Here is a 13,544-nt window from a genome sequence, read left to right as displayed (position 1 = left end):
GCCAGAGGCCCATGTGTGAAATAGGTGGAGGAATGTCTGAGCTAACCCGGCTATGTCAAAAATGTGTTGTCCTTGTCTGTGCACCCTTGCAAAATAGTTCTCCAGATGTGAAAAGCAAACACTGGTACCACCCATAAGCAAATACCTTTAAAGCCTCGTGCGCCCTGTGCGCCTTTATCGCCCCGAGCCCCGAATGAACCAAATTCTCCTTTGATTCCTTTGATTCCAGGTCTTCCTTTCAGGCCGGGCATGCCTTTGAAACCATCAATGCCAGGTGAACCTCTTAAGCCTTTAAAGAAAGAAGGGGAAGAGAAATGTTACCTTCCTCAGCTTTCTGCAGACTAAGTAAACGTTAGCTAGTAATGGTCAACTAAAACTGTGTGAAAACCTCACTGCTGCAGTATCTACTTCTGGGTGCCTCGATGCCTAGAGCAATGTGCTGCTTTGTATTAGGCACGCAAGCTCTCTGAGAGGTAGGTACCTAAACAAGATCAGGGCTTCACTCAGCTGTGGAAGTGGCCAGAACTTAGCGTCATCTTCTGAAAAATCAATTCAACACCTGTCCTACAGCTAGAGAAAGGTACTAAATTCCATACAGGATTTTCAGTCAACCCCTTTTTCTGCTTGCGCAGACACAATTATAGGGCATGCCAGTCATAGACCTTTCCCAACAAAGATGACTGCACTCCTCTTCTAAACAAGAGCATGATGTTTTACATGGGTCATGCTAACAAGCAGATGATCGTTCCTCTCAAACGAGAGCTGATCAGCACTTCAGAGTAATCTTAGGAAAAAAAAGTCTTAGTTGAGTCTGATCTTTCCAACTGATGATATTGCAACATGCATTTTTAGGTATGCACCCCCTCTTCAGTTTTAGTTGGCTTCACATGGAGTTGAACTCTGTTGAAACTCCCTCTGTGATGCAGACGACTTGCATTAGATATAACACTTCTGTGGCTGGCAAGTGTGAATCTCACCTTCTTTATACAAAAAGATGAGTATCCTGTTAAAATTCAACATTCAGGTCTTGTGTCTGGCATTGCTCAGCATGCAGCGGCTAACTTTCAAAAACTTTAAAGGTTTCGAGAAACATCTCTCAGATTTCACTGAGAGCTGGTAGGACTGGGACAAAGGAAAAAATTTGGAGAGAGCAAATAGTAGATACTGCATGTTCTTCAAAAGAAGAGATACAGCAGCCATTGCCCTTCAAAACAGGGCTGCACGTCACTAGCTAGATTTTCACCGAGCACAACACAAAGGAAAACTGACAGTGATTCTGGAATACGTAAGGCCTGTGACCATAACTGTTCTGTTTTAAAAAGGTAGCTCAGCAGAGAACGTGGCCTGTTCATTTCAGCACAGAGCAGCTTTAAAGAACATCATTTCTCTCAGTGCAGCTGTTCAGAGCTTACCTTTATCTCCTGGAAAGCCATCCATTCCACTGATGCCAGGGGGACCAATCACGCCAGGTATACCTTGCAATCCTGGGTACCCCGTTTCACCTTTGTCACCAGACAGACCTTTCAGGCCCACGGGACCAGGAAAACCTTGCTCACCATCTTCTCCTCTTGCACCTGGTGGACCTGCCGTGTGAATGTGTGAAAAAGGAGATTAAAAGCGTTTGGACATACACAATGATTTCACAGAAGGTAACTCAAGAGGGAGAAAACTGCTATCATACCAGCTTCAAGTTGAAGGGGAAAAGTTTGGATTTTTTTAATCAAAGAAGTTCAGAAATGATTATGAATGTAAACCAGTCTTGCTACCAGTCTGGTTCAATCCTCACTCCCAACATGACCTCCCCCTCCTCTTTAATTTAAGAATAAAGCCCCTTTTCTACCAGACGACTCCCATTTGGTTGTTCTGTTCTCCCAGTCTGCCACTGGAAAGCTCTGGCCTGGCCTGGAAGGTGGCTACAGAAGGAAAAGCAGCAGCTCTGCCAGTGAGGACCATCACCACCCCCACATCCCATTTGTGACACCGGCATGATTTGCTGCCACAGTACCTGCGCTACCATCATTTCCTTACTGGGAATTAAAGCCTGGCACGTGCCACAGTCCCAAGATTAACTTTCCCCTTGGGAAACCATACAATTGCCCTGCCACAGAGAAGTGGGAGGAGAAAGTGACACAGGACAGCAATACTTCCTCACCGAGGGGTCCTTGAGACCCAGGTCCGCCATCAGGCCCGGGGTTCCCTGGTGGGCCTGGGAATCCATGTGTTCCTGGTGATCCTGGCAAACCCATCAGACCAGGGAGACCTTGCAGCCCTGGATCACCTTTGGCTCCTGGCAAGCCTGGGCTACCATCCGCTCCTAAAATACCATAATCATGCATTAGAGAGCATCAGTATCTAGAAAGCTGATTATTATATGTAACTTCTCAAAGCAGGCATATGTGCACTGTTCTTTCAGGATATGCTTTTCCTCTGAAAATTAGTGAGAACAGGAAAAGTGAATTAAAAGACTGCTAATTAGTTTTTCAATCATTGATAATACCAGTACTGATCTCAATATTTGCATTAGAAAGGTTGATAGGCTCTTTCCAGTTGATGGAAGTAATTTGCTACCAGGTGGATCTAAACAGAGTAGGTGTCTTCCATTTCTAACTCCAATAATTCTGTAATTTCTGATCTTTTCCTTTTATCACATATACCTTTGTAAGAACTCAACTGAGCAGCTGACCAAAAGACAGAATCAATGTCTATATCTTTTCTAAAATGCGATAGGCAGAAATGGAAAAATTGAAGGCTGACAGTGGGTTCTTGCTTTGTGTTATTGTTCAGAACTTTTCATGTAAGGTATCTTTATAAGATTCATACAAATTCCTGAGCAAAATGGCCCTGATTCTACACTTAATGTATTGGGTGAAAATTTACATCTCTACAAAATAAAAGCAGAGGCTTTAAAATGAAAGTAAAGCCCTTCAAGATTTAAAAAGTAATGCACATTTTCCATTCAGATTAGAGAAGCAGTAGTGTACAAGACCTTAAAAGTACATGACACTTAAAATCCAGGCCAAGTGGATCTGTTTGTCTTTATTCTGATTTTACTTCAGGGTAGGCCCATAGGCTTGAATGTAGTTAGATGTGCTTTTATAACAGAGAGAACCTAAATGGTCACATACAGAGAGTTTTCTCAACAACAACAGACTACAGACTTTAGTTCCCCGTTCTGAAGGGCGAATAATTTAAGTGGCACAGATGATATAAAGGATTCACTAACTACTTCATATAAAAGTAAAAAAAAAAAATAAAAAAATCACAAGCCTTTTCTTTTGGCTGTTTGATCAGAACTGTGAAATATATAAAAAATTGACAGACTAATAATGATTTTTCTTTTTACTGTAATTATTTTTTATTACTGAAAATTTAATTTTACGGAAATGCTAAGAAAGAAGGTGCAGAGTCACATACTTTTTTTTCCTTTTTCAGTCTGTGTTTTCCCTTGAATTTCTTCTTGTTTTCAGAAAAATAGTCTAGAGGCATTGTCTGCCTTTTCTCAGACTTTCCAAGTATTACCACAGTGCAGCAGAGCTGCCTTTATTCTATCACTTCACTCCATGACTCTGCTGAAGATGAAATCAGCTCCCCTCACTTCAAATAACTTAGATAAAATGACATGCTCGTCTTTTCCTTTTTAATTTGTATTGAAAATCATGAGAAGAGTCTCCAAAATAAGTTCCTGTGATATACTTCTTTGCTTTGAGCTAGTCACACAATTACTTCTCCTTCCTCGCTTCCACAACAGGGCAAGAGAGTAATCTGCAGTCTTAAATTTAACTATATGTCCAACTGCTGCAGAAACTGTGCAGCAAGAGATGCTTAACTTCCACAGGTCCTTTTGAAAGTCCCCCACTGAACTCAGAGAGAGACGAAGTCACATTTTGTAGAGAAGCTATGATTTTCTCTGTCTTCTGTAGGGACAAGACATGTTTTTTATGTTCTTTAAAATAACAAAATAAAACAAACACCTCAAAGTTAAGAATAAATACATAATGCTATCGTTTTCTTGCTCCAGAGTGTGCAAAGATTGATCAGGTAAAAGAGATGATTAACGTGTTATTAAACATTATGTTCTCTCAGCTAAAATTTACAATTTCTGATGTGAAGCAATCTACTATTCGGCAAAGCCACACATTATCCGAACATTTTCTGGTGTGGGAAGTATGCTCAGTATTATGCATTATGTGAGTGAAAAGTCAGGATAATTGACTACAGTGGGAAAATCTAAAGAGTGTGTCCGAACACAGCAAAGATGAGCAAAATCATGTTCTTTGGTATCCTACTGCAGCTGATTTCATGTAGTGCAGTGTGAAGAAGTGTTGGTCATAAGCAGTGGATCTCCAGAAGGCATTTGGAGGAGTCAGGTGTTTTGGTAATAGGCAAGGTACATGGGGAAGGGGTGAGAGACCCTTTGATGCTGGGGTTATGGTACCTCCAGTGCATTTTGCCACGGTCTCTTATTACTCTCACTTATCTGTAGTTTGGCTACACTTATACCACAAACATTTCTATATTTGAAATAGCCGTTACCTCTAACTCCTGGTACTCCTTGATCTCCAGGTGTGCCTTTCAAGCCAGGGAAGCCGGGCAGCCCAGCATCCCCTCGAGAACCTGCTGTTGCTCTCAAAACTTCACCAGGAACGCCCTTCTGTCCTGCCAGTCCTGGAGCACCAGACTTTCCTGTAAGGCCTGGGTGTCCCTGTAGTCCAGGTAGTCCATTTGGGCCCCTGTCTCCCCGAGGCCCAATAAAACCTATAAATAAAACAGGGATTAGGCATCACAGCATCCACTATAGATGTTGCAGCGCAAATCCTAGATACACCAGATGGGTCATTGCCTCTGCTTTTCCTCACACATCTCAAAGGACCAACGCCAATTTCTTCAAACTCTTGATAAAACATTGCCACCATGCCTATCTTCCACCCTGTTGGTGAATGACTGGGAGGGAGCAAGTCCCCATTCCCACAGATGATGGGAGGAAGACTGGGAAACTGGACCTCATTGTTTCAAGTGCTAGTAATCTGCCTTCAATATAAACAGTATAATTTATATTAATGCTGGAAAGAGTTAAATAGAAACACTAATACTACTATTTTCTTCATTTCTGCAATCATCATTCTATTTCATCTGGAATCTGAAATGTCTTATTACTGAATTCCCTTATTTCTGCATCAACTTCATGAACTGTTGTATCTGTAATTTTGCACTATAAAGCAGGTTGAAAAAGGTTGAAGTCTATATTACTTTTCATTATTAGAGAACCTTCAGAAAATCATCTTGGCTTCAAAAAAGACATTTTTTATAATAGCTTATTGTTTGATCATGGAATGGAAGATAAATGAAGATGGATCTGGAATAAAGTGACAGTGCTCCTGTGACTGTAGCAGAGGTCATAAGTACATAACGCGTGATTAATTATTTCAAGATACCTGGAGGACCTGGCAATCCTTCCCGACCTGGATCACCTCGTGTACCATTGAGCCCTGGGTATCCCACTGGGCCTGGATCACCTGGGAATCCTCTTGCACCTTTAGCACCTAAATTATACAAAAGAAATTAAAAGAAGTGATGATCTAAACAAACAAAATAGAAATTTGCATGTAATGTAAGCAAAGGTAGTGGTAAATATCATAATTATGTGTCTCCATGTACAAAGATAAACTTTAAAAAAATATTATGGGATTACACTGTACTCAAGATCCCAAGGATAGATCAAAACTAAGTGCTCTTACAAACATGGATTGAAAGGACTGCCCCTGACTTTAATTATAATGGAGACTAGTAGGGTGAAAATCATCAGTTTCATAGGCTTTTGGAGACCTTTTAAAATAATATTTTGTAATTAAGCCTTTTAGCTTAAGGTTAAAAGACAATGTCAAAGGAAGAATGCTCAACAGTAATGGGCACAGGTGAGATAATGTTGGAGGAACAATTTTTTCCCTTCTCTGCTAAACTGATCACAGGACAAAAGCTGACTGGTTTAGATAACCAGAAAAAGAAATGTAAGGCTAAAGGTTAGATCTACTTATCCTAGAAACTGAATACAAATTAACTAGCCTACTTACTATTTTTGTAGTAGTGCAGGTTTATAGCTTATGTAGTAAAAGAAGGGCTGTGCCCTGAAAAAGTGTTCCTCTGGCACTGAACTCATGTTCATATTGATTTATCTCCTGAGAGGTAAAATGAGACCTCGCTTCCTCGTGGTGTAATATTTGACATCTGGGTAAGTGCAAATATTACTGTTTCTTAACATCACAAAATCTGGAAGCATTTCCTAGGATTCTTTTCTCTCTGTTATGTTTATAAAACTGTATTATTTGTGTATTTTTTCATGCAATAATTTTATTGCATAAGTCTCGTCAATTAATTGCATTCTAAGATCCAGACTTCTGGTAAAGTTCCTTTGAAATAATTCCCATGGAATGCCTTCTTTCTCTCCCCTCCCTAGCTCCTTGAACTCTTTAAGTTCCCAGCTCAGGACTGAAGGTCAGGAACATGCTTTAACATTTTAAGTGTTGTTGCTTAGCATCATCACGAATTACAAATCATTTATTTATTACACTGAAAGTAATAAATACTCTGACAAAACAAGGAAAATATCACTTGAATTTTGATATTTCTTTCCACTTTAGTTTTCTGAATTTCTGATTTAACCATTGATTTTTGCAGTTTTAGCTGGTCTCTGTGTGTGTGTGTGCAAAGCAGAGAAGGAAACCTTTCAAAGGCCAGAACTAAAAAGCACATAAACAGCCTATGCAGTGTGAAAAGCATTTTCCCAGTGCAGTACAGGACTATTGTTCTCTCTTATATGAACAATAACTTCTCAGAAAGCAATTTAAAAGAAAAATCCTAGGCTTTCAGGTCTCAATGAAAAATTCTAACACGTCTCTTACCCAAATGGCATCTTCATCTTGTTTCCCATCTGTAATAACTGACTTTCATTTATTCTGCTCATTATTGTTCTAATTAAAAAGCCATGTTAGAGAAAGAAGGCAGCAGATGGAGAATGCATCCGCTGCTTACCACGTATTTCAGTAATTCAATACGTGATGCTAGCTGGTGTTAACATGTTGTGCCAAACAGCAGTTAAGAAGAGCTTTTATTTTAGAACAATGTTTACTTTGCAAGCATTTTATTTGTACGTTTGCAACAGAAAACTTAAGCATCTTATTCAACAGCAGTTATGTAGGTCCTGAGACTACTGAATACCAGGACGTAACTTAGGATGGACTGTGCATGTTGCCAGGAATTTCAAAGGAACACAATAACATGAGGGTGTGAGACTATAGAGATGACTTTTTGCTTGATATACTGTCATCAGCAACTAGGACACTGAGATACTTGATTGTTTATAGCTGAGCTCCATCCTGGCTGAAAAGAAGGCAGGAACTCTTGAGGACAAAACCACAACACCCTAAGCAGAGAATGAAAATACTATAAAGGTGTTGGTACTTTTGTCAATATGGAGAATGTGGGCAGGAATTATGCCCCAGGAAATCAGACCAACACAGCTACAGTGACAAGAAACTGAAAAGATGTAAAATGTGTCCTGTACCTCCGAGTTTTCCAGTTCCAGACCTACCTCCAGTTGAAAGGAAGAGAATGCAGCAGAGTTCTGCATTCTGATCAGCAAGGGCCTTTTTCCAGTTTTTGGAGGGCAGGAAGGCAAAATAAGTCTTAAGGTTCATAAAACATATACATTGATGAAGATAGATTTGTTAAAGAGTTAACCAAAGCTACAAAACATAAACCACACAAATCTGCGATTGCAGCATCACCTGCATGCAGCCCTCTTAGAGCTAGCAGTCTGACTGCATTCACTGAAAGAAAAAAACTGCCAAGTTCATATGAAGGAAAGAAGAAACAAATAATCCTACTTAGAAAAAAGTTATGAAGATGACAAGGAAAACAGTCTTCAGAAGCATTGATCCTAATGTCAAACTAAAGCCATTAGGACTAAGGAAACACAGATCAGAGATAGTCGTCATCTTTCAATAGAGATAAACCACTCCCTTTTAAGATCCATGAATTTGTTATAAATCAATCCATGCATGCCATAATAAAACTTGTGCTGGGAAAAAAAGAGGTTGACCTTAAATGTTATAGTCCAGATCTCTGATGTTGCCTGAAGCACAGAGGGAACGGTTCAGAAATGGGTACATCAAGAATTTTACATTTCCCAAACTCTGAATAACCCAGTGATTTTTTTTTTTTTTGGTCAGCTGGTGACAGAAGTATTTACTAAAAAACAGGTTTATTGCTTAGGCTGTAAGTATATAAACTTACAGGAACTTATAGTTTGTGGTGCTGGTCAGAAATTCCCTCTTCAGGTCAATGCTTATGATTGCTCCTCACAACTTGTCTGTGGTTCTCTCAGTTCCCGTCTCACATAGTCCTTCAGACCCTGTCCCCATGCCCTCTATGTTTTGGAAAGTGGTGGGGAACCTGAAGTGCTGCGAAGGCCCAGGATCACCAGATGGTCCTTCTGGGCTTGGTTGTGGACCAGCTCTGCAAGGAAGGCACGTGGTGCACCAGATAGGGCAACCGCATTGCATCAGACAATCTGGCCCATCACACCAAGCCAAATTAAAGAGATTAGGCTTGCCCTTGCAGAAGGGACTCTGTATATCGCATGAGGAACAGTAAGAAGCTGTCACAGTCCTTCATTGCAACTCTTTATTGCCTTCCTCTCAGAGGACAGGATTTTCCTTGTGAGGTGCCCAGTCAGCTTGGAGAGACCTCAACACACTCTCTACCAATAAACTTGTATATTTTCTCTCTTGACTTACTTGCATGTGCAGAACAGCAAAGGGAATGTGCTTTTTTGCCTTCTGTTTCATGTCTGACGCACGTTAACAAAGGCAGAATTGGTTTAGGAATGGTGCAGCCACCAGGGCTGCGTGCTGCTTAGAACCCTCTGCCTGCTTCAGGTCAGTACTTCCCTCCACTGCTACTTCTAAACTTTAACTTCCTAAACTTCTGACTTTACAGGTTTGGCAAGATCTCCCTCAAAACACTGTGTATATGGGAAAAAAAGGTGAAGGCAAACCATTACCTGTGGCTCCTGGCAGTCCTGGCTTGCCCTGGGACCCCTTTGGTGGCCTCACGCAGCCCCCACCTGCAAAGAAAGATGGTTTGTCACACCATGTGTGCTCACACGCTGCCTCTCACCAGCTCTGTGCCTGCAGTTCAGACAACATTGTCAAAGCAGGTGAATGAAATTAATGGGCAAAAGCCTAATTTTGTAAGTTTTATTCTTCATTAAAAAGAAAAGAAAAAACACAACACAAAAACATTGGTTATGGGTGGCATTTTCTGGGTGGCACTCAAGTTGAGCTCCATCTCAATAATTTAATCAAGAGCTGCTCTTCTGCCTGTTTTACAGAGGCTATGGTAGCTGCTCTATTTAGGCTGGCATGGGAAAGCTATTCCAGGACAGCTGATTTATCAGAATAAGAGAGACACTTTGTTTCCCTGTTGGCAGTTTGTACCCCTGAATAAACCAAGTCAATTTTTGGTACAACTGAAGGTTCTTTAAATGTCAAGTTGCACTGAAACTCATTACTCAAAGTTCTTCTTCAAAAAAGTTTCTTAATTTCTCTTTGGTATTTCATTTCTGGGATCGTTGCTATATATTGAATGGTAATCATTATTTTGTCACAATAAACACTCAGGAAAAGTGAAACAAAGAACTTCTGGATGGCAGAGGTAAAACTGCAAGAATTTTATAATACTTTCAATTTGATTCAATTACTTTCGAGCTACATACTGTATATGCATGGTTATTTGTGACCTGAAGTTCAAAAAATTTACAATTAAGAGTATCCAAACCAGTCATCAGAAAGAACTTATCAAGCTATAAGAGTTGCATAAGAATAAATATGGAAATATATTCAAGCCATTTGTATGTTCAGTACCTGACCATATTGGTTCAGTTCCATCTCCTCTAGAAAAGTCTTCAATGACCTGCCCACAGTCTATGAGCAAAGAATGGGAAAGGATAGTTATCATTTAAAAGCGGAAAATCTTAAAACATTCTCATTTCTAAACAAAATGTATATTATAACATCATATAAAGTGTTCTCTTTTGTATTATGCATTGGAGAAACTACTTAAAACAAAACCTATTTGCTGTAAAACACTGGAACTCTCTGTCCACATATTAATTAGAGCTAGACTTGCAACCTAAATTTTCAAATTTTCAAATTAGGAGCCTATGTGTCCCATGCAATATGTGGGGTTGGCAGGTTCCTGCCGAGGCTTTCATATTCTGAACATCCTTTCATATGCTGAACATCCTGAAGTCAAACAAAAATACTCCAAAACTGAGCTTTTGTGAATGTGAGAGGCTCAGAAAGCTGTGAAGATACTACAAAGAGCTCTGAGGGACAAACTTGATTTTCTCTGCTCAATTAAAAGATGATGTTGTATGGGGTAGACCAGACAAAACCCCCTGTGAGTCATCTAAAGGCGATACATTGCTCCATTGCCTCCAGCTATTCAAAACACAAAAGACTTTACTTGCTGACACCAACATGTTCACTTATGCTGTTTCAATACTTTAAATGAAACCAATAAAACTACTGGGACTTCTGAAGTATTTCTTTCTATTTTTTCTTTTTTTTTTAAAGATTTATGGACAACTAATACAAGCAATCACTTTTTACCCATATAATCCTCCACCAAATGCTAACTTTTCAACACTGGTGCCATACACAATTTAGAAATGATCTTCCATAGATTTGATACAAGACAGAGTCATCTTTCTTACCTAGTTGGCCAGGCTCTCCTGGTGGACCGGGCAGACCTGGAGGTCCAGGGCTTCCATCTGTTCCATGGTCACCTGGAGGACCACGGTACCCTTTTGGACCAACAAATCCTTCACCTGGCAGACCCGTTTCCCCTGGAAAGCCCTTTGGGCCTAATTCACCTGGATAACCAGGATCGCCGGGGAAGCCCCTGATAGTATCACCCTGTGGGAAGTGAATAGAGATGATCACTCCTAACTTTGCTGAGAAACAAAATTCAAACATAAGGTACTCACATGAATAACATCTTACAGACAGCTATTCCTCCTGTATTGCATCCAAGCTCTTTATATCAACATTGCAAATAAAATATATTTGAAATTATCATACATTAATTTAGACCCCACAACACCAAGGGCATAAGAGAAACTCTCTTAGAAGGAGCATTCCCCTAAAAAGGATGGCCAATGAAGAGCATTTGGGCAATATGTGTCACTGCTGTGGACAGCCTTATTGCCCTTTCTGAAATGCCTTGAGTAGATTTGGGGAAACTACATGCATCACTAATGATGAATTAGGGTTAGTTCTGGTGTTGCATTTAGTTCGTACATCTTGAGAGGTGCTGACGTAAAACTGTGCTCAAATGGGCTGGTTCTTCTTGTTCTGCTACTCTAGTGATGTTACTGCAATGCTGAATTGACATCTTTAAAACATCACTGGAAAATGTTTCCATCCACAGAAGTAATTAAAGTACCATTTTTACTGGCAGTATAACCCACCGTGGTCCATACTGGATGAAATGGCTCTAGCTCATCCTCAGATATGAGGCAAGAGCATCCCAGTGGTCCAAAACATTTGTGAGATGAGTCACTCTTCTTTTGCCTACAGACGGATCTTGGAAGACCAACTGAGACTACGTGTCTAACTTCTTGATGGCTACAGTTACTTAGACGAGGTGCTATCAAAAGCATATATGACAACATGACCTACGTTTTGAGGATGTAAAATTGTACTGATTTTTGCTTTTAACTCCCTCAAATCAAATTATCACACAGAATGGCTTACACAATGTTGGATAACAATAAACTGCTAATTATCACAAACTAACCTCTAATATCAAATTGGCCTAAATGAGTTATATACTACCAGTTCTTTGCTTAAATAAAATGAAATAAAAGTGAAAGGTGGCTCCAAAAAACCTTGAGGGTTGTTTTTTTTTTGTATATCAATAACCAGCACAGCCAGTTTAGTTTTGCATCTTTGTGTGTGAAGGACAACCTGGTGATCATAACTCCTCAGAATTAAATGCATTAGTAATTATGTGTACTTACTGGAAGGCCAGGCTGTCCTGGTAAACCATCTAATCCATCTCTGCCTGGAAAACCATCTCCCCCTCTGATACCAGGAAGCCCAGGATCTCCTCGGATTCCTTTGGTGCCTAAAGTAGACCTTTCATTGTAAGACTTCTCTCTCATGAAAGGTATAAATAATGCAAAATACAGGTGACAAGAACTTTTACTCTACCTTTAGTAGTTATGTAAAAAGAATCTCCCTTTTCTCCTTTTGGTCCTGGAAATCCTTCTTGACCCGACAATCCCTGATGTTACACACAATGAAAAAAACACACAAAAGAAACAGAAATTCTTAAAGAATAAGTATACAGACTTGTATTTCCACCGTTCTGCTTAAAAACTTTTTTAAAAAACAAAACAAAACAAAAAACCACCAACCCTCCTTAAATTTTACTGCTTTTCTGTTACTCTCTGTGTATGGTTTCCTCTCCAGTAATCCCATTCTTGTGTCTGAATCTTTATTAACATGCACAAACTAGGACCGAAATCTGTGTGCCATGGTAGGGTGCTTCTGCATGAGGATGTCATTGGGAGACCTGTGGCTTTTCATAAGTTCGAGTCCTGTAGATGACTGCAACTGGAGAACTGCATCAGTTCTCCATCAGTCATTTTTCCCTATCTTCCTTTTACTGAATTCCAAGGCAGACATTGAATGAAGGGAATTCCTGGTGCATTTATTTTTTGTTTAAAATACTCCTTTGCCATAAATTACTTAATACGGTATCTTTTGCATCACTCTTTTACTGATATTCTCCAATCTTCTCTGAAAAAGAAAAGCATGGTGGAAAAAGCATTGGTAAAAAGCACGTATGGAAACTGTATCTCAGCTGCAAGTCATCTCAAGAATACAGGTTCACACTTCGTAAGTCTAAAGGGGGAGACCAAATTTGAGCAAAAGGATCCTGCTTTACCTGTATGTATTTTCCAGCTACAGTGGACAATGAAGCCCCATCTATACACCCATGCAGAGATGCTTCTTTTGAACCTTGCTTTATATAGGCCAAAAGAAAACCCAGGAACGTAATATGATGCTGAATTATGTCATTGACTATATAACTGCAGAAATTTTCAGCAATAACACTGCATTAATACTATGATGTTCACTTTGCTATTTTTTGCTTTCAACGTTTAGATGTGCATAATGCAATTTAGCACATAACGTGTTTTTGAAATGGTTTACAGCTGTTTCTAATTTCTCTTTCTCTACAGAAATGAATGCCCATTGGTTGGGATAAAAATTTATTTTCATTAAGTTGACAAAGACCTGATCTAAATGAAATGTATTTATTATCTGTACATGAAACTTACTGAACAAACTCAAAGAATTATGCAGTCACTTCTGTCTAAGAATATGGACCAAAAATAACTAAGGTAACTTGTTTTATGTTGAATTTGTTGCAGACCAAAAGCTGAGGTAAGCTGGTTTGCTGCTGGGTGATAT

At 39.6% G+C, this 13,544-nt stretch overlaps 1 protein-coding gene across 1 annotated transcript in view; it reads right to left on the bottom strand.

Annotated features, from left to right (window-relative positions):
* The window catches only part of COL4A2 (collagen type IV alpha 2 chain), a 139,787-nt gene that overhangs the window by 17,695 nt on the left and 108,548 nt on the right, over positions 1 to 13,544 (bottom strand). Inside the window, exons 22-31 of the mRNA XM_080605208.1 lie at positions 12,276 to 12,348; positions 12,083 to 12,189; positions 10,775 to 10,976; positions 9,921 to 9,980; positions 9,059 to 9,121; positions 5,433 to 5,540; positions 4,534 to 4,755; positions 2,153 to 2,314; positions 1,413 to 1,583; positions 146 to 289 (exon numbers count right to left, since the gene is read on the bottom strand). Coding sequence (XP_080461334.1) covers positions 146 to 289; positions 1,413 to 1,583; positions 2,153 to 2,314; positions 4,534 to 4,755; positions 5,433 to 5,540; positions 9,059 to 9,121; positions 9,921 to 9,980; positions 10,775 to 10,976; positions 12,083 to 12,189; positions 12,276 to 12,348 — 1,312 coding nt within the window. The remainder of the gene's footprint in view (positions 1 to 145; positions 290 to 1,412; positions 1,584 to 2,152; positions 2,315 to 4,533; positions 4,756 to 5,432; positions 5,541 to 9,058; positions 9,122 to 9,920; positions 9,981 to 10,774; positions 10,977 to 12,082; positions 12,190 to 12,275; positions 12,349 to 13,544) is intronic.

Source organism: Anser brachyrhynchus, assembly GCF_964034855.1.
Source record: "Anser brachyrhynchus genome assembly, chromosome: 1".
In the NCBI taxonomy this organism is placed as follows: Eukaryota; Metazoa; Chordata; class Aves; order Anseriformes; family Anatidae; genus Anser; species Anser brachyrhynchus.
Note: the sequence above shows the minus strand (reverse complement) of the source record. Positions and strands in the feature narration are given on the sequence as shown.